Source organism: Chroicocephalus ridibundus, chromosome 12, assembly GCF_963924245.1.
Source record: "Chroicocephalus ridibundus chromosome 12, bChrRid1.1, whole genome shotgun sequence".
NCBI lineage: Eukaryota > Metazoa > Chordata > Aves > Charadriiformes > Laridae > Chroicocephalus > Chroicocephalus ridibundus.
The window spans coordinates 18,597,412-18,619,109 of record NC_086295.1 but is presented as its reverse complement, the minus strand read 5'-3'; the positions used below and the strand labels follow the sequence as shown (position 1 = coordinate 18,619,109).

At 45.3% G+C, this 21,698-nt stretch overlaps 1 protein-coding gene and 1 non-coding gene across 10 annotated transcripts in view; both read right to left on the bottom strand.

The window, feature by feature from the left end:
• The window catches only part of RBM39 (RNA binding motif protein 39), a 31,075-nt gene extending 18,246 nt beyond the window's left edge, over positions 1–12,829 (bottom strand). For 3 of the 9 annotated variants that reach the window (XM_063349802.1, XM_063349805.1, XM_063349806.1), the window contains exons 1-4: positions 12,504–12,827; positions 9,432–9,494; positions 7,553–7,602; positions 3,697–3,891 (exon numbers count right to left, since the gene is read on the bottom strand). In XM_063349802.1, the coding sequence (XP_063205872.1) occupies positions 3,697–3,891; positions 7,553–7,602; positions 9,432–9,482 (296 nt within the window). In that variant the 5' untranslated portion in view covers positions 9,483–9,494; positions 12,504–12,827. Of the gene's footprint in view, positions 1–3,696; positions 3,892–7,548; positions 7,603–7,864; positions 9,110–9,136; positions 9,210–9,431; positions 9,495–12,503 lie in introns of those variants that run through there. The other 6 variants (XR_010073028.1, XM_063349804.1, XM_063349808.1 and 3 more) reach the window with 5 other exon arrangements.
• Positions 12,830–15,195: 2,366 nt separating this feature from the next.
• Positions 15,196–15,267, bottom strand: TRNAE-UUC (transfer RNA glutamic acid (anticodon UUC)). The gene has a single exon. It is a non-coding gene; the product is annotated as a tRNA-Glu (tRNA).
• Between the last annotated feature and the right edge of the window lie 6,431 nt (positions 15,268–21,698).

Genomic DNA, 21,698 nt, shown 5'->3' with positions numbered 1-21,698 from the left:
AAATGTTTTAAGCGTTTGTCTAAATCTAATGAAAAAATACCTGAGAAGATACACAGTAAGTTCTCAAATACATGCACAACTTCCGAGAAAAAAGAGAAACAACAAAGACCCACACAACTCCAAAAATCTTTTTCATTTTCACTCTTGACAAATAAGTAGAATATTATTTACATGACTACATGGGAGAAACATTAAAAAAAAGCGCAGCAAACTAAGGCCATAACAGACCACTAGAACAGACTGAGCAGAAAGCTACCTGGGGCAAGATGAAGGCCCAAGTTACCTTCTGAAGATCCTTTTTCAATCGTATTCTGTGCGATGTATTTCTTTGGGTTTTCCTAAGATTCGCTTGTAAAGCTGTAGATCTCAGGGGAATTTTCTTCTGGTACTGCCTAAGAACGCTTTGCAATTGTTGCCTGGTTCCTGACATCGCGTACGGAAGCACCGAGTCACAAGCAATTTATCTTTACGTCTAGGGGTAGCCAAAGCACAGCTAGGTACACGTCCTTCCTAAACCTATGTGACGCAATACGGCCCAAGAACAGAAGACAGCCAGTAAACTATCAGCTTTCACCTGATCAGTAATTATCAAAGACTCCAAGAAAAGTCTCAGACAAGGCAAGCTTTAGCTAACAAAGTCCAGGACAGTCACAACGAACTTTCGGTCCCCAGGCGATAACCCTGTTTCCCCAGCACCTTTGCCCAAATTCTTGGTTCCAGAATACCAACAGGAGAGTCTAAGTGACATCTACTGTACGTTAGCAGTAGCTGGGATTTGTCAAGACAGATGTCTAAGCAAGAATACTTGGCCAAGTTCTTTCTCTTAAGAGATGAAATAATATAACTGCAAAACACTTAAGGGGCAAGATATGCAAGAATAACACCACTAAAAAGCCCTGTGAAATCTAAGCAATGCAACCCAGTCACCTAATTTTAAAAAACTAAAACATTTAATCACTATCTCATGCTTAAAGATGACATGTTCAAAATCCTCAGGTTCTCCATGGCACACACTTCTCCTTTCCCCTCAGAATTACTGTACTAGACTTTCTCTTCTCACTATTGTAAAGAGAATTCCACATCATTCCCATCAGCAAAACATCTCAAGTTTACATATTCTAGCTGGAAAAGCGGCCTTTATAAAGCAAATGAGAAAGATCACAAGCAGGAGGAAGAGTAAAAGGTAAAAATTTAAATAAAAAAAAAGTCACAAAGCATTTTAATCTAGATGGTGCAGCCAGCTACAATGCCTGCAGTAAAACCAACGCAGAACTGTCTGAACAGCCTCACAAAGCAATTCCAGATTCATATTCTCCAGCCCGTAAAACCACTCTGGTAGTTACTTTTGAAACGCTGAGATAATGGCACTGCTACAGAGATGGTTTATTATGGAAACACCATTTTTGGTAGATACAAAGGTATCTGATCCAAGGAAGGCTGGTAAAAGAGGTTTCGTCATATCTCCAGAACTTGTGTCTCCCTGAAAGTCAGCGCCTGTTATACAGCTTTTACAGATGAGTCTCTGTATTGAATAGTCCTGAAGAGAAAATGACGAGTTCTTCCCCCTTCTATCTTCTGATGTCCTTCTCTTTCATGCCATCTGACCCAAAACTAGAGTTTTGGAATGGCGCTAGCACGTGTATTGCTTCAACAGCACCATCCACAACCTACAAGTGAAAAACACCCAACTGCTAGCTACACAACAATCAGTACCAATGCCTCAAGGGTGCGTGTAGTTGCACTACACCAGTCTTCCACTAAACTAAACTTCTACTTCATTAAATGAAAGCAACAATTCACCAACTGAAGCAGAGAACACAACAATGCCAAACCAATAAGCACGACCTCATATCCTCAGGGGATACCAGATTATCTCACCTTTTTGTTCACTGTCTCTCAATACCAGAGAAATTGCCCAGAATAGCTATGGAAGAGTATCAGAACAATGAAAAAGTCCCTTCGCAATCATTTACCCTCCTGGCGTAACATATCTTGGTGCATTAAAGCAGGCATGGGTTATTGTCCATACTATCAACCTTTACTTGAGGAAATTATTTTGGAAGATTGGAAGTCTGAAACTCCCAAATTTCTCCAGGTGAAGAACTTTCTCACCCAGCGAGACAGCAAAAACAACAAAATCCTCCAACATAGCTAGGAGAATGCAGCAACTCCTAAGCAACTGATGAGATGGACACCCTCTCCACACACCACCACACTGGAGGCAAGACAACTGGCAGGCTCCACATACAGAAGGCTGAAGATATTGATCAAGGTCCTCTGTTTGTGAGGAAGTTTGGAGCCACATCAGCACAATCCAACTAGCTACTGTAATCCTACAGGTGCCGAAGAACCATAAAAGACATCCCAACTGTGCACAGCTGAAATCTTCAGAGCTGAAGCCCAGAGCAGCTTTACAGAGACTCTGATAGGCCTGAGACTTGAGACAAAAGTAAAAGCAGGGCTGATATGCTCTGTGATCCTCAAGCGCTGAGGACTGATAGAAGCACAGGATGACACTGCATCCGAGCAGACACAGGAGTTGCAGTATGGTTTCATTATGAAAATGCCAACATCCAGGTGACTTAGTGCAAAATGAGACCCTGAGGCCTCAGGCATTTTTTGTTTGCATTCCAAGAGTACCAAAAAGGAATGCATTGCCTGCACTGGGAACTCAGCCACCCAGAAAAACATTCACGTGCAGGAAACTGCCCAAGCCTGCAATTTATCAGAAGGTAAACACTGTGTTCTCAAACACCTTGAGAGAGATTTCTCCATTGCAGACGACGTTACATGCCACGATTGAAAAAAATACATCCTTTTCAAACGCCTGCTTCTGACACGATCTTGCATTCTACGATTTGACAACAGTCGAGATGTGGCCCAGACAAAAGCAGACACAAAGAGCAGCCTCAGGTAATCAATGAAAGCCAAGCATAGAGCCCAGTTCTCACTGTTTTCCTGCTTCTTTGAAGGCAAAAAGAGGTCATGGGGAGCAAAAGGGAGAGCAGGAATACGAACAGCAGAAACACAGAATACATACCAATGAAAAAATGTTTTTTGAGAAATTATTTACAACTGTCAGAAGCTACCTATACCAGAAGTTCTATCAAACCAAAAATCTGAGAGGAACTGAAGAATTCTTCCACAGCCTCTAAACAAGTTTCACAAAAAGCAGGGCAAATACGCAACACGTGGGCATTACTAAGACAAGACAGTTCCAGTCTGGATGCATAAACACTTCCTGTGTTTATGCATTAAGTTTTTAAGAGCAGCAACACAGTAAAAACATTTAATAATATAAGCAAAAGGTTTTATGAGCGTGTAACCTAAGCCACAGACTGCTACTCATTTTTTGACAGTTAAATCGTCAGGACCATATACTGAACATAGTTAGGATGCGTAAAAAACTTACTTGTTATTTTAATTTTATGATAAACTTTGTTTTCCAGGCAGTTGTACACATTCTTTTACTTGTTTTTGCATCTTTCTGCACTCAAATAAGAATGAAAACTAGCAGGAGGAACTGGGTATGATACTGTCCTCTTTTTCACTCCGCATTTATTGACATTCTTCAACCTTAACCTCTCACCGTCTTTTTTGAGATTAGTGACCAATTTAGAAAGCAGAGAGTGAAACTTTAAGCTTCCACATCACACACCAAAGCAGCACACATGCAACTCTACACAAATAACGTACTAGGGACTTCTATAGCGGCCTCTGAATCTGCGATCTCTACTTCTAGAACGGCTGCGTCTGCGTTCTTTGCTTCTGCTCCGTTTCCTTTCCCGGCTTCTGCTCTTTTTCCTTTCCCGATCTCGGCTCCGTTTGCGTTCCTTACTTCTGCTCCTCTTCCTGTCATGGCTCCGACTTCGGCTCTTGCTTTTTTTTCTCCTGAGAAAGAAAACCACAACTTTGGTTTATACATGTGGCTCAGTGTTACTGTTTACCTCACATTCCACAGTTCCTCTAACCTCACATAACAGACACTGATAGGAAAAAATTTCTACCTGTTGGTATTTATACAAGTTTCTTTTGTTAAATGGGTGATTAAGTATGTCATCAGTCTTGAAACTTATCAAGAGCAACAAAAAGTGCTCCAAAGCACTTCTTTTAGATTTTGTAATCACCAAAAAACGCTTCCAGGAAGAGTAAAAGGACTGAAAACTATATTTCCTGCATTAGTTCTAGTACATACTTCATATGTCTTTCAAATATACTTTAAATACACCATCAAGATGCTAAGAATAAATCATTTTTTTACAGCAAAGTAAAACAAACCAAAACAGAAATAGAAAGGACGAGGCAAGTCTGAGAGAAAAGAAGGTTGTTTTCTCTTGATGCGCCCTGCTATCAGTCTTAACATGCTGCCTAAGAGTTTTGCTTCCTACTTTCTACTCCCACTCATAAGCCACTTGCTTTTCTAAATCTGTGACTCTTTGCGACAAACTGTAGATTTTCATAATTTAAACCATTTACTTAAAAATTTAAAGTTTTATAATCAATTATACCTCAATATTTGAAAATCTGTGAGCCACTGTTCCATTCTTGATAGACTACTTTTGGGTTATTTGCAATTTTTTCCCCCCTCTATCTTCGTCTTGGACCATAAAAACTTATAGTGTCCTGGTTTTTAAAAATATGTATCTGTACGTGCACTTAAACCACACATTAAACAGATGCTCAAGCAATTACTTAAGACAGTAATTTACAATCAAACTACATTTTGGGAATACCAACTTTGCTGCTAAACTGTTGAAATTCAAAATATCCTTTGCTATTGAATTTCTCCTCCTTTTGGGCCTTCTGATTATATACACCATCTTTTGTGGAAGTGCTCTCTCATACACTTAAAAACTTTGTATGCCCCACCCCCTTTTTAAAAAGGGTTCATTCCTGTTACTTTCTATGGACATGTATAAACAATGGCTTCTAGTTAAGTTTCAATTACTGAAGTAAAAATCTCTCAGCTACCACATCTGAGCTTAATCACCACTAGCAGCTTTTGCTCTTCTATCTCCAGTGGGTCCAGGAAGACCCATTGAATTATCTCAGTATTTATCTCTCAAGAGAAACATTGTGAGATTTGGCTTTAAAACCTGGAGTATATAATTTTTAAATGATTATTCATTTACAATACCCCATCAGTTTCTCTAATATTTTCACACGGACAGAGAAGCAGCTGCATCAAAACCCAATATTCAGAAGCTTCACAGTCTCCGGTAAGAAGACACCACCCAGAAATGCAGAATGATCTGCATTAACAGCACTTAACCACACTTCCTACTCTAATGCAGTTTGTGACAGTTAGGCATGCACAGTCCCTCTCCTCGAATCCATCACTTACCTATGTACCTCCCCTAAGTTAAAACCCTCACTACCATAACAGCTCTGAAAAATACTACCTGCAGCTCAATATGCTGGCCAGTACCACTAACTAGTAACTGCAGCTAGTCTTCAGTAAAGACAGCAACTATTCACCACCCAACTGTGAGCTGAACCCTCTTTACATGCAAAGAGTCCTAACAGTCAAGGTCCACGTTCTGCCTTCCAATCATGATTACACTGGACATACAGTACAGACATCTAGTAAAGCTGCAGATTCTTAATCCACTTTCTAAAAGAGAAAATTAGTATGATTTGACAATTATCAAAAGCTGCACATTGAATCTAATGTTACTTTTTAGTTGTTGGTGTTTGCTGTGTATTACTGTTATCCTGGCAGTCTAAATCTTCTTTAGTACTGTCCAACCAAAGTAGATAAAGAATATCCTCTAGGTACCGACACTCCAATTTAATTGATAAGCAAAGCAAGAAGTCTTGCAAAGCCTTTATACACCTTAGTCTTCAGCAACAGAGTACACTGTCACAAGTCAAATACAAAATGGTGTAGTTTGTTCTTAAAAATTTAGGGGCATAACAGCTGTATCAAATCAAAATTCTGGGACAGAAAGCTTCATGCTATCAGAGAACTGCAGTACAAGAATAACTAACCTTCTAGCAATTGTTAACTCAAACTGAAACGGGGAGATACCACAGGAGCAACATTTCTGAATAGACACAGGGTACAATTAGGAAAGAAGAAAAAGAGGTCAAACTCCACACAACAAATAACACTGCAAGACTAACACTGGCAAAACACACTGACTTTCTTCTATTTTACTGTAACATAATTTTTTTTCTAAACTTAGTTTACTGTTTTTCTGAATTAGAAAAAAAACCCAGAGCATACCGGTCCAACCAGTAAATGGGACAATGGGCAGAAAGAAACACACGTCACTGCTTAGTCCTGAACAGGTTACAGCAACTAAGGAAATGAACTGAAATCCATTCCAGTATTCTCATCATTCTGCCATGAACCAATGTCAGAACCAATTCTAAAGTTTAAAAAACACTGGTTTTCTTTCAGATCCCAGTTTATATTTTGAGACTAGCCTTCCAAACAAAAGCAGGGTTCTACACGTCATGTACATATATATATATACATATATTTTAAAGCAATAAAAATTCAGAACTTAAAAATATTGGGAGCAGCTGCTTTTGATGGGGTTTTAGGGGTCTCCATATTTAGCATGAGAATGATGTTCACAGTATTGTTTAGAACGCATACTTAAAGTAGAATCAATTTTAGCTTATTAGATTCCAGCATAAGTCTGATGTTGTAGTTGGACTTCTCACTTCCCAAATATTTATAGACTTGAGAAGAAGTGTTCTCTGGATCCCTTCAGTATTTCATCTATATGATTTCAGAAGATGACAACAGCATACAAGCCAACTACTTAACTGTCTACTACAAAAAACACACTGGTAACTGTTTACTCAACTATCAAATTCATAATGATTCTTCCTACATCAACCATCTCATCATCAAATAATGCTTGTAAGGCAAGAAATTTATTTTACAGACTTAAAAACCTGTCATTTATTTAGGATATTTAAGAGACTCTTTTGTACAAGGCATTTTTCTTAAAATTTCTGATTTGATTCCAGACTGTTTGGGTCATCAGCAGGTGCTCAGACCCTGGAATTATGCCTCCCAAAGAAGGTGAGCTTGTACTCTCGTTCTTTAAAAAACGTTACAGTACAGTTTTATAAAATTTAGATTAGAAACAAAAAATTTAGAAATTTTTGAATGGGGGGGAAATAGAGGGAAGGGATCCAACACCCTAAACCTCTTCAAGAAAGCACTGGTCTCTTTAAATGCTTTGCACTGTTCCAAATCACATAAAATTCTATACCAAATATATATTTTTAAATGCAAAATCCACTGCATTGCTAACGTAACAAAAAAGAAATTAAATATGCTGAACCTATCAAGTCTGTATTTTTATCTGAACCTAACATTAAATGTTTCCACAACTTTGACAACATCAGTGACAAGGCTGTAACTACATTTGTAAACAAAAGAAAATTTTGTTACTGCTGCAGTTGCGGCAACCGCAACTACCAAGCCTTTCCATTTTATTTCCCTAAACGCTACCGCCATGCATTTGCAAGTTTACAAAAATCAGCAGCCCTCCCCCCCGAAAATGCAGAGAACTGAGAAAATACTTACTTCTTGCTGCGTTCTTCATGGCCATTGGCACTGCTCAATTTGTTCTCATCCTAAGCAGGGTTGATAGAAGAACATCGTGAGGACGAAGCGGAAACATTTCAAGTGGTCAAAGGGTAATGGGAATAGGAATAAGAAAATACAAAACAAAAATTTTAATACTAAATTACTTGTTTACAGTTTAACGTGGAAAGCTTTAGAAAATTTAGGTAGGCATGTTTAACCACTTTGCTGCTTAAATTTAAGTCATACAATAACAAAATACAAGACTTACATAATTTTAAAGTGTATATTAAATTGTAGATACTTCCTTACATGGTTTAGAGAGCAAGTTATCCTGTAGAATTCAGCACTCAAGTGGTTAAATGTTATTTCTATAAAATGTAAGAGGAAGTTTCAGGTTTGTGTTTGTGTGCCCCTCTGATCAGTACCAAGGCTATATCTCTGCCTAAGCCCCAGTGGCTATGCTAGCAGCCAGCCACTATGGATTTCCTGTGACCGATGCCATTCCCGAGATCTTCACTCATTTTCGTTGAAGGGTTGTAAGAGCTTGATGTCACCTCTGTCACACATCTCGCCCTGAAGCAAACAGGGATTCACACTGCTTTAGTAACGTCGACTCCCAAGAAAGTCATCAATAATCCACCAGTCCAGCCTAAACATTCCCTATTTCCATACCTGTTTACATGGAAAATATCCATGTTAAACCAGGACACAAGAATTTTAACATAACAATTTACAAATTTCTCTTCAAGATTTTAACGTAAATGCTAAATATTACATAAACTAAATATACCACTTAAAACTTACAAATGCTCATCCAAAATTCATGACATGGTTGTAATAAGCACTGCGGAATAGTCTAACAATAGCTGCTATGTAATTTATATACTTGCTTTACAGTTTAATCACATCAGTTACATCAAAAGTACAATTCCTAAGCGACTTAAACTTAATATACATTTCTTGCAAAACCAGTGCTAAAGCATGCATAATGTTAACACTTCACCACCATTTGGTGAAAAATCAAAAAAAGACAGTATTCATTTGCTGCTGGTTTAGGTAAAAGACATCACTACAGTAATTGATAAAAATTTTGCATAAAAGTTTACATTTCCTAATTAAACAACTAGGACACAAGAATACAAGAGCTTATTTTAGAATGACACCGCAGACTGTGATACTGTCTTTTACTCGCTAAGAACGTTCTATTCAGGGATCCAAGAATTTCTGTAAATTCGTTCACTCAGCAATTGATTTCCATCTGCCCTGTTAAAAGATTAACCGCCACCAGTCTTCTGCATTAAAAGCAAGTCTCACTCTTCTTGCACTGAGCAGACCGTTCAAGTATTTACTTGCCATGGGACTGGTGAAAAGGTTATTCTTGGAACCCTGCTGTTTTCCCAAACCACTGCATTCACCTTGTTGCTATACCAAACTGGACCTGGCAATTTTAGGAGAGGTTTCTGGTTTCTTGGTTTTGGGGATTTTTTTGTTTGTTTTGGTTTTTGGGTGGTTGGTTTTGGTTTTGTTTTTTTTGTTAAACCTAGGGGACCACGGTACAGCGATACGTCACTCAATTACTACCTTATGATTGACAGTTCACACTGGAATCAAAGGTGAATTCATGGGAGTAGAGGTGAGATATCGTTAGGCAAGTCTACAAAGAGAGATAGATGGGCATTTATTCATCACGCTGAAGTGAAACTACTGCACAATATAATTACATTAACAGCATACATTTACTTGTAAGTTACATGTAATGCATCTCCAATAAGATAAATCATGAGGGCTCCAGGGATGTTAGTTTACAGTTCAGCAGTAGTTTCATGAATAATGCTAAATTAAGGTAAACAGGACCTCACTGGCACATTTTTCTCACCTTCTTGTAAGGAGCTTCAAGCATTGCTTCAATATCAATATCATCAGCCATTTTTCAGGACACCTGGAAAGAGAAGCAAAATCCACCTGAGACGGAAAACACCCTTGTGCTTTATATTCCAAAGGCTTTTGCTTAGGAGGCCATCACCGCACTGGCTCAAATTCACAGAGCAGCGTCTCAGAAGACATTTCCAACAAGAACTGGAATGAAGCTTTGCCCAGTGAGATAATAAAGAATGTGACAGAAAGCAATTATAGCTGCAAACAACAAAATGCTATTGAAGACAATAAGCCAGTGGAAAGCCCAGAGGTATTCCACTTATCTCTTTCCAAACACAAATGACAGCTCGTTTATGTTACCAAAACACAGGTCTGGCAGCCATCTTGACTAGAGCTTGACCAAAGGACCCAAGAGAGACATGGAAAGAACACAGAACAAACATTTAGGCAAACCTGTTCACAGCTTCCTAGCATTTGCTACCATCACATTTACTAATCTGAAGACATAAAGCGAACACTATGGTCCTTTAAGAAACACGGTCTCCTGCAAAATGGGAGCCAGTGAAGAAACAAATATGATTCAAGCATTAAGAGCTACTGAGATCCATCCAGTCCAGAACCTGAGGTTTCAGACAAAAAAGATCCACCATGCCACATAACACTAGTCACCACATTTATTTTTTTTAAATTATTCCTCTTATTTTTCAACTTCAACTCCTTATGTAATTTTGCGTTTATTACACTCTGAATCACTTTGACATTTGATTTCCTTTCCCTATACAGGTATGCTACTAAAAACCTCTCAAGACTCTCTGCATTAAAGTACAGAGGCTCAATATCCTCAAATCTCTTAATAAAACAGTTTCTCTCCTTTTTCTTTCTTAAGCTTAAAAATGGCCTGGCCTCTAGATCCCAGTCAGACAGCTCAAGAGTGAAGATTTTCCTGCATGTGTACCATAAAATGGATTGTTTTGGGCTACAGTGCTGTCACTTACAAATATGATCATCCTTAGTTTATGTGTAAAGCCTCAATTTTACTTTTTAATACAGTATTTACTTCAGCTTTTCAAGTCAACTACATACACACATATAATTTAATTCACCACTGCCCTACCAGTATTTGGTATGAACAAGTTCATCAGTGTGATTAAGGACCATGCAAAAGCACCAGGCCAAATGCAGGATTCTACAACAAAACTCTCACCAGTGACAACTCCCACCCGCAGCTACATTTTCATATCTGTAATTTAGCTAACATGTCCGGCTACACCTGGGGTGGAATTCTTCCTCCTGAAGAGGGGCAGCCAAAGGGGAGGATGGGGGCCATAGTAGGAACCACCAAATCATGAGTGGCATGAAAAAGCGAATAGGGAATGACTATTACTGCATTCACCCAAATAATAAAGAGTGAATGAACTATCATCCAGTGGGTTCAAAACAAAGGTCCTTATTCACGCAGCATTAAGCCATGGAATTCACTGTTACAGAGCACTGTGGATGCTAACAAAGAAGAAGACACATGCAGTGTTCAAAAAACTGAAAACAAAAAAAGCACAAAAGTTTACAGAAAAAGCTTTTCACTAAACAAAGACATGCCTTGTGACCCTGAACCACAACTAGCTGACAGCTAAGAGCACACCGAGAGAAGTATGACTGTACGATTGCCCTGTGTTTCTATTCTTTCTTAGGCATTTACTGTTGGCCACCATCACAGAGAAGATCCCGAGTTACATGGACCTTTGGTCTCACCCCATGCAATCTGTGCCCTTTGCACTCTATACAAAACACTTTCATTGGTAACCTACTATATTTTTATCAGAATACCATCTGTTCATGTAACACAGACCTGCTATCGACTCTCTAATTTATGTAATGCATATAGTGATGCTACATATAAAGCTGTCATTCTTAAAAAAAAAAATAAAATCACAAGAGTCCTTATAAATTTCAAATAAATAGAAAATCATGACAGATTTTCAAGTATCTTTCATTAAACACTGAAAAAAGTTCAAAATAATTTTCCTAAAAGCCTTTCAGCTTGCTCAAGAAAAGCTGGATATGCCTGACATCTCTGCAGAGGAAAAAAATCTACAACAAACAAAACAACAACGAAAGACCACAAAACATCAAAACAAGCAGGGGATGAACTCCACTTGAAGCTTTGTGGGTCTACAGAAAACCTAAAGGGACATGAAATTTACTGCTGATCTGCTACTACTGACCTAGCCAGTATTTTGAAGGCAGATCCCATCCCTTTTTGCCGTGTTATATTGCATAAAAGGAGTTTAAAAGAGTCCTCTCCTCGAAATTATATACTTTCGAAATTCTACTCTTGCTTTGCCAGTAGCCTCCTGTAGAAGCATCAGGGAAGTTTAGGGAAAAGGCCGATCCCTGGGGCGGGAAGCTCAGCTCCCGGCAGCACACGCACCTCTGCTCAGCGGGCTCCCCCCGCAGCCCTCCGCACACTGTCTGGGCGATCGGCTTCTCAAACGCACGGCTGCGCCGGCGCCCACCCGCCCCGAGCACGGCGCCTCACCCGCCCTCTCCCGCGGCGGCCTGCAGCCCCGGCCCGCCGAGCCCCGAGAGCCGCCCGCCGCTCCCCCCGCCTCCCGTCACTCCCCGCCCCGTCTCCCAACGCAAACAGCCCCGGAGCTGCTCCCCGTCGCTCCGCCCGGGCCCCGCCAGCTTCGGCCGCAATAGCAGGGCCGCAGCCCCGCGCCGGCCAGGTCCCGTCCCTCCGCACAGCGCCATCGCGGGGGCAGGCGGGGAGGAACAACGCCGCGGCAGGGACGGCCGGACCCGCCCGCTACGTGGCCGCAAGAACAACCGAACCCCACACGACCAGGCCACGGCCTCAGGGCGGGGGCAACCTGCCGCACACGCCGGCCCTGAGAAGGGGAGGCCAGCGGCGGCGCCCGAGAGCGAGAGACGGGGCCGCCCAGCCGGAGAGCGGCAACCATGGCGGCGAGAGGGGCGCAGGCCTCCTGGGCCGCCGCAGGCCTGGGCCACAGCGGTCCGCGGGACAGGCCGCGGCTCGCCCGGCGGCGGGACCGCTTCCTCACCCAGCAGTTACCTGCGCCGCGGGCGGGTGCTGTCCGCGTTCGGGCGCCCGAGGTCCGGCAACGGCGGCGACTCCCGGTCCTGGCGCTGGCTGCGCTGACAGAGGGGGATGGGCCCGAGAGCTCCGGAACCCTCTCCAGGCGTCTAAACCTCGGATGGACGGCGCCGCGCGGCCAGCCCCAGAGCGGCAGGCGGCGAGGGGCGGCGCGACCGTGGCGAGCGGTCCCCGGACCCGGGCTGGGCCCCGGCTCTTTCGGCGGCAGCGGCGGCTCCCCGAAATGGCGCCCGCCGCGTCCGGCTGCTGGCAGGCTCGCGCACGGCACGGGGGTGCCCAGCGCCCGGCGCAGGGGCTCTCGCGAGAGGCGGGGCCGGACAAGGCCCGGCGCGCCCGCGCCCGCCGCCTCTCGCGAGACATCGCGCCCGGAAGCGGCTGCCGCTCAAACGCTCGCGAGACTTAGGCAGACGGGCGGGGCCGTCCGTCACGCGGCTCCGCGCTCTCGCGTGAGCTCGCGCCGCCGCCTGGGGAGCGGCGGAAAGGTCGGAGGTGACGGGTGGGGCCGCTCGCTCCCCCCGGCCGGGCCCGGCTCCCCGGGACCCCGCGGAGGCGCCTCTGGGGGCCCCGCCCCGCGCCGGCGGGCCCGGGAACACCCCGCACCCGTCGGGGCGATCCCGGGGTCCGGAGCTCTCGCCCCAGGAGAGGGCAGCCCCGTCACGGCCTCTCACCTTCGGTCAAAGGTGTTGCAGCTCCTCCTCGGCCCAGGTTTCTTCCCGCCAGGTGCCCCAATCTCTGTCCTGGCCGTACACGGGTGTCGTGTTCAGGTTAGGTGTATTGGGTATGGAAGGTGTGATTTTTTTTCCCCCCTTCTTGAGCACCGTAATTTTTTAGCTTCTTAGCTCCAAAAGCTGTCTTAGCTGGAATACTTTTATCTTGTTTCTGGCCAAACGGATGATGGTCGGGGGTAGCATTAAAGATCTGCTATTTCAAGCTTGTCATTTACTGTAGGTGAGGGGGTATAGCAGGTTAGGTCACGGGTTGGGCACGGGCTAAAATTGTTTGTGTTTCTTCACAACTGGTTCTTCCGATGTGACGATTTATCAGTGCGTGTGGTCAGACCTTCCTCCTCTCGGCTGCGGGCTCGACAGGATCCATTAAGTTTGAGAGTTACAGCATCTGAAGGTGTTACGGCTGTACCCTTCTACCAGACACTACACCCCCGTAATGGGCCACCGCTGTCTAACAGTTTTTTTCGCCACTATAGTCCCGAGTAAGTAGCATTTTGTGAAACAAAAACCCCTGGTCCCATTAACGCTGTTCTGTTTCCCCAGGGAGCCCACAAAATGGCTCATTTGTATTTAAATTTAGTAATACGCAGTAAGTTTTGGCCAATTGTTCAATGTAGTGCAGATAACATTGAGTGCGTTTCCTGCTGAAGTCAGCACAAGATAAGCAATAATGGCTGGGGGGTTTAGGTTATTTCTTTTTTGTCCTACGAAAGTGAAAGAACGTAACGAGAAGTTCTAAACTTTCTCCTGAAAGGACAATTTTGCTATTGCATATAGAAATATTTAAACCAATTAAGGTATAAGAACTCGGGCCTATAGATTTCCAAATGAAAACCTGTTTTCACAGAACTCCCAGGCTACGGCGTCATTTAATGTAATTTCTAACAAAGTTCCTGAAATGTTAATAGCCAAAAAAAAGATCCTGAAGCTCTTGCACAGGGTTTCCAAGTCTTTCTAAGCTGAACTAGTCAACTTCTTTGAGCTTAGGACATTTAGGATAAATAAGCTGTTTAAAAACTAAAAAAAAGAAAAAGCATTACTAGAGCAGGTGTGTTCCAACCTAATCATTTTTGCACAGGTTGGTTGTAAACAAAATTAGTCCCTTTCTCACAGACAAAATGAGGTTTATTATGGTTGTTCCGGTAGCGCTGCACTGGCTGCGTGTCCCCCACCCCACTGCTCCCAGTCAGCTTCCCGAAGGTCAGGTCTAACCAGCTCCGCATTCCTTGTTCCCTCATCACACGATTGCAACTTCAGCATGTGTTTAGGCTCACGTTGGTGGATTTCCCTAAGGGTTTTCTCTCCCTTTGTTTGCCTGTGGAGCCAGGCTCTGGAAGGAGGCCACAGACGTGTCTTTTTTTGTCTACACCACTAACACACCCCTTGCCCTTGGCTGGTGCCCGAGCAGTGTGGGACGAAGGATGAACCCATGCGCATGTAGGGCTGGGTACTTATAGACTGGGTGGGGGTGGCGAATGAGGGATCACCAGCGGCAAGCGGCTGCACAAGCTCTGTGTCCAGCCCTGGCCCTGACGTGTCATGGTGCTGCCCTGGCCGATCAGTCGTGGATGTTCAGCTCTGCTGTTGTGGTCACTCCATACTTGGCTGAATTCACCTCTGGAGCTGATGGGAAGGCCACGGGGAAGCTCTCAGTAACCCATTTCCTAAGAAAAGTTTTCCTGGTTCTGGGATGTCTGGATCCGTAGGAGACTGGGGGTTGGAATGCCAGCCATCGCCGGTTTTTCTTCATCATCCCTGACTGTTCTACGAGTGCCAGGGCATCCTGGGGAGAGGCAGAAGGTCTGGGGTGGGAGTCGTTCGTCGTTTGTGTTACCCCGGGCTGCGGGTAGTGAAATGTCGCAGACTTAAAAAAAAGTTTTAAAAAAAAAAACCACACAAGGGAAAAAAAAACTAATGGCGCTTTCCCACACCGGGAGTCGAACCCGGGCCGCCTGGGTGAAAACCAGGAATCCTAACCGCTAGACCATGTGGGACCGCATGGTTAATGCTGTTGCCGCGCCGCCTGCTGCCTGCACAGGCCCGTTGCCCGCGCGGTCAGGAAGCATAGCCGGGGAGAACCCTTTCATCCTCGCAAAACCCCCACAAAAATTAGGGCCATCCTTCCCGAAAGTCATTAAAATTATCTTAGTTAAAAGGTGGGGATGGCGGTTGACAAAACTGAAGAAGGAAATGACAAGTGGAAGGATGAACAAATGAAGTTACAGAAACAGGGGAACAGCCACAAATCTGCTTCTGTACAAATTCCAGCAATAAAAAAATAAGGTGGAAAAACTGGACTGCCCCGTTTTGACTGAGAACAACCTTATCAGAAATCGGTGCGAGGCAGATAACCAGTGGGACGCGGCAACAGCAGGCCACAGATCATACAGGAAGAACCACTAAACTGCGCTCATGGAGGAGTGATGCTGGATGCCAAAGAAACCTCGGAGTCAGTGTGCCTAAACAATTTTAATCTTCCAACATGCAATACTGAACCCCTATAGAAAATTAGAAAATTCACACACCTAAATAGGCAAAAGGGAATATTAGGACTACTGTAGTGAACGATCTTCAAAACCAGCGGTGGTGACAGTGATATATTTAGGAGATCAGAGAAGCTGCCAAGGCAGAAAACATCATCGTAATGAAGAGTCTCCAATTACCCCCACATTGGGTGACTAAATGTCACATCAACAGATGATGTAGTTGCTACATTTTAGATACCAGAAAAGCTTGATTTTTGGAGCAGCTGGTTGGAGAACATAAAAGAAGCAACTGGGTTTAGTACTGAGTTGTGTGAGGGGCTTCATTCAGAACTGTGCTATTAAAAAAGCTATGTACAAGAGTGAGTATAATGTATTCGATCTGGTATCATTAAAAGAACATCAGCAAAGAAATTCCTCCCAAAAGAGCTTATTAAAAACGAATAAATCAACAGGATAACACACTTGTAAGAAGCATGGAGATTGCTAAAATGGCTCAGAACAGTTTATATCATCAGGAGGAAAAAGACTAAAAATAGACTGGTACGGCTACAAAGCACGGAAACGCTAGCCATTGAAATATTAAAAATAAAATACCCTTCAAAATGTGAAGCTGGTGCAGACCATGTCCTGTAAGCCAGCAGAGAAGATCCTGAATAGGTTCAAGGTGTCAAACGGATCTGACGGGAACTGCATAAGGTAGATCTGAGCAGACCCAGTTTCCTCATGTGGATCCCAGCTGCAGCCCACTGGTCTGTGCTAAGGACATGGGGAGGGACTGGCTGCCAGTCAGAGGTCCCTGCTTTCTTGGCAGGAGGTGATCGTAGTCCATCTCCATGAGATGAGGGGCAATTTTCTCCCCAAGGACACGGCACCACTGGTGGCAAGCTTCTCCCGTGCATCAACCTGCCTGCCCTCGGCTTCTCTTCTAGTCTCAGTGCTGGATGATGCTCCTTCTCCTTCCAGTAGCTCTGGGGAGGTACCAATAGGAGCAGTAGTGCCACCATCTACACCCCTCTACCTCTGCTTGCCCAGGAATTGTGTGTGAGGGAAAGGGGAAGGTCTCCCTTTATTGACTACTCCTGGAGATCAGAACACTAGAGGAGGCAGATCTTTGGCTTCATTTAAACGCTGTTGTCAGTGAAGCTGTTCTCAGGGCCCCAAGGGTGTAACAAGCCCTGAATAGCTTTGACCAGCCTCACCTGGGGCTTGCACCCCAGCCCTGCCCAGGAGCCCCAATTCAGATCAGCCCTGGGCCCTCTGGCCCCACGTGAGCTGTGCTGGAGGTGTGTTTGTCTCCAGTGCTCTCACCAATGTGCCTGTGCCCATGGTCATGCCCAGCCCTGGGTCACTCTGACCCCAACGTGCAGACTGACTGCCTGGCCTGGCCTCGGCTCTGCCTGGTCACCACAGACCCGCAGGGCCATCAGTGGCCCGGGTCTGACCCGGGTCACCATCAGTGGCCCGATCCTGACCTCGACCTGCAGACTGACTTTCCAGGTTGACCTCAGACCTGCCTCATCCCCAGGAGCTGCCCAACATCCTGGGCTCCAGGACTGCGCTGGCACAGTGGGGCTGACCATGGCCTCCTACAGATGTGCCGTCATGCAGGATTACTCAGGGTTTGCATCAGGTGGTCCCCTGAGACGCTGCTCAGATGTAAGCTCAAGCGTTTCCTCTCTCCTCTAACAACAGCTGTTCACAAAGGGTGGCCATGGAGGGACTTGGACAGAGACGCATGAGTTCAGGTTGGCAGCACCCAGCCTGTGTGCACGGCACTCAAAATACAAGAACCTGTTCACTGAGTTGGTCTGCTTAATGGATATCCAAGATGTTACAAAAACCAGCAAACAGCTTTCAAAGTGGTTTGCCAAAAGCTGAATACCTGGACACTGAGAGGAACACACCTTGCCAGACAAAGTCAGCGCGGCAAATGCAAACAGGGGCATTTGGCATCATGACACTGGGAACCACGAGTTCAGAAACTTAACTTCCCCTGGCAGTTACATGCTGGAGCAAAGAACTTGCTGCCATTCCCAGTGACTTCAGTAGGAGCATGGCTGGTCCTCAAACCCTTGACTGTATGAGAAACAATAAAAGATAACAAGTAATAAACCACTTCTTGCACTCATTAAAGGACTTTCTGTGATCAGTATGTCCTAGTAAGCAGGCGGTGTGCGAGCAGAACTCAAGGCACTACCTGAGGGCAAAAGGGATTAAGTTTAAGTTTAAAAAAAACCCAAATCTATATTATTTCACTGAAAAGACATCGCGAGAAATAACAACCTGCAGATATTTCAGTTGGGGACATCTATAAACAACAAAATGGAGCAAATTTTTTTGTGATAGTTAAGAAGAACAGGAAAAACGGGATAAAGGTGAGAAAACTTAAGCAGATTATAATGCAAACCACCCTGGCAGGATCTCAGATAGATGTCTGAATGATCACCACAGGGGACAACAACGTCAGCATGAAATTCCCCCAGAAAAGCCTCTGCACTGGTGAGAAATGCAGGAGTCAACCTTGTGAATCCCTGTCTGTCTTTAACTCTGGAGTCTTGGTTGTGGGACTTTCCTTCCAGATTTCTCACAGAAGTGGGGATTCAATTAATTTGTCAAGGCTTGGAAGAAAAAAGGATTACCTTGAGGAATTACAGGTTCTCAAGCTGTGTTTGTTTGTGGCTGTGGCTAAAAAATAAACTCGGTTCTTGGCAAGTACCTACAACAATATTACATTGTCTGGCACAAATGTCAGCCACAGCAAAGCCAGACAGGTCAGGCAGCTCATGCAGCCCGCTGGGAGAGGGAGCAGGGAGTCACAGGCAGATGGGACAGCTGTGTCACCACCGGCTGCGTTGCTGTTTGGGTGCCTGTGGTGGTGCCAGCTCAGTCTTGTGTCATCAGCCTTGGCCACCCGCCTCTTGGCAAGTGTCTTCTGCTCTGGGAAGCTGTCCCCCAGCTCAAGGCAGCTGATGGTGGGACTTGTGTAGCCGACCCACATGCAGTTTCCTGTTTTCCAGTGTATAATGTCTCCTGGCGGGGAGAAAGCACCTCTGCCCAGCTCACACGTTTGGACCGATCAGTAAATCCTTAGAGGCCATAGATGGAAAGCAGCAGAGCTTTTACCAGACATAAAGAGGTGTGAGAGGTTGTGATAGAGTAGAAGTCCCTTGGGAACCTGGAACTGATGTGGTGGTAGGGACATGTGCACCTTTTTTGGGGGAGTTTTCGTCCCACGGGAATTTTGAAACAAGGCAGGCAAACCTCTGCTGTGGACATTTTCCTGACCTTCGTTGCCAGCAGCCTCAGAGTTCAGCTCATAGAAAGTGACCTGGGAGCACGGGCTTCCCTTCCCATGGCTGCCTAGCTTTGGGACAAGGACTACCCAGGACAGTGGAGTTGATCTCCCGGTTCACAAGGGACATTCCCACCTCCACCTTCCTCCCCTGTTCTTCTCTCCTCCCGGCCATTCTGGTGCGTGGCTCTACTCCTCACCCTCATTCCAATGCTTGCCTGATCATACATCAGCCCAGTTCAGGTTACTAGTCTGGAAAACACCACTGAATTCTGGTTTGTGTAAGTTTAATGAGCTGACGTGGTTCACCCAGGCTCAGATGAACACCAGAACCAAGACTCGGAGCAGCAGGAGGAGCAGGACTCGATGCACGGGGAGCCCTCAGCTCAGTTCAGCCATCTCACCCCCTGCACCCTTCTTTCCCCTCTAAGGGCACGTACCTGGTGCCCTTTCTTTCTTTATAGCTCCTCTTTAAAAAGGCAGAGCTCTCCTCTGCTGTGGGGAGCAGTAACTCCTGCTAGAGCTCATCCCATAGCTTTGTCAGCAGCCAGGGAGACACGGCAGCAGGGAAGATTGCAGAAACCTCTCCTGTATGTTTTTTGTCACAATCTGTTTTAGAAGGTAGGAGAGGAAACAAAGAGCATTTGCTGCTCCATCTGTTTCCGCATCCCATGCTGCTAAGTTTGGGTTACAGCCAGCTGCTGCCATTGCCAACTGGTAATGCGATAGCATGACTGCTTACTTTGCAAGGGAGCTAAAGAAGGTAAGATGGAAAAAATCAGGACAGGATGATTTTAAAAAAGCCCCATTGCAGAACATCTGGCTTGTTATATAAATTTACATCATGCCCACTATAAAAAAACCTGCTGATTGCTGCTTAAAAACACATATTTTTACAAATGGCCAAATACTCCAACTAGCTCTTTCCAAAGGACGGTCTTAGGCTATTTGACCTCTTCAGTCAGCTTCAAAACACAGACAGGATTAATTAAGAACAGGGATGTTTTTTCTTTGCCTCATACATGCTAAGACCATTTGTCGGAAAGGACTCTCACAGCGCACAATCCAGAGAAGCTCAGCCAGCAACTCCTGCATCCAGGTCAGCCTGGTCCTGTTCAATACGGTATTTGAGACACTTGATACAAGATGACTGTGCTCTGAAAGAATGGAGAATTCACCACATCTGCCTGCCCACCTCGAACCTCAAGCCACTTGACATAGAATTATAGATGTGTTGATTGGAAGGGACCTTTGGAGGGTGTTAGCCCAAACTCTTGCTTGAAGTGAGATCATAGAATCACAGAATGTGTTGGGTTGGAAGGGACCTTTAAAGGCCATCTAGTCCAACCCCCCTGCAGTCAGCAGAGACATCTTCAACTCGATCGGGTTGCTCAGAGCCTCATCCAGCCTGGCCTTGAATGTCTCCAGGGATGGGGCCTCCACCCCCTCTCTGGGCAACCTGGGCCAGGGGCTCACCACCCCCACAGCAAAGAACTTCTTCCTAATGTCTGATCTAACCCTGCCCTGCTCGAGTTTAAACCACTGTCCCTCGTCCTGTCGCTGCATGCCCTTGCAAACAGCCCCTCCCCAGCTTTCTTGTAGCCCCCTTCAGGTACTGGAAGGCCGCTATAAGGTCTCCCCGGAGCCTTCTCTTCTCCAGGCTGAACCCCCCCAGCTCTCTCAGCCTGTCCTCATAGGAGACGTGCTCCAGCCCTTTGATCGCCTTTGTGGCCCTCCTCTGGCCCCACTCCAACAGGTCCATGTCCTTCTTGTGCTGAGGGCTCCAGAGCTGGACACAGTACTGCAGGTGGGGTCTCACCAGGGCAGAGGAGAGGGGCAGAATCCCCTCTCTGGACCTGCTGGCCACGCTTCTTTTGATGCAGCCCAGGATGCGATTGGCCTTCTGGGCTGCAAGTGCACATTGTTGGCTCATGTCCAGCTTTCCATCCACCAGGACCCCCAAGTCCTTTTCCGCAGGGCTGCTCTCTATCACCTCATCCCCCCAGCCTGTATTGATAACGAGGGTTGTCCCGACCCAAGTGTAGGACCTTGTACTCGGCCTTGTTGAACTTCATGAGGTTTGCTCAGGCCATCTCTCTAGTTCGTCCAGGTCCCTCTGGATGACATCCCATCCCTCTGGCACATCGACTGCACCACTCAGCTTGGTGTCATCTGCAAACTTGCCGAGACTGTGCTTGATCCCACTGTCTATATCATTGATGAAGATATTAAACAGCAGTACGGATCCCTGAGGGACACCACTTGTCATCCCTCTCCATCTGGACATCGAGCCATTGACCACCACCCTCTGGATGTGACCATACAGCCAGTTCCTTATCCACCGAACAGTCCACCCATCAAATCCGTATCTCTCCAACTTAGAGAGAAGGATGTTGTGGGGGACCATGTCAAAGGCCTTGCAGAAGTACAGATAGATGACATCCGTTGCCCTTCCCTTGTCCACTGATGCAGTCACTCCACTAGGTTGGTCAGGCAGGACTTGCTCTTAGTAAAGCCACGCCGGCTTTACCATCACCAATACCAGATCAGGTCAGCCATGGCTTTGCACAGCCAAACCTTAAAAATCTCCAAGGATGGATATCCCACCACCCATGCGGGCAAACGATACCCCCTGGTCAACCTAGCA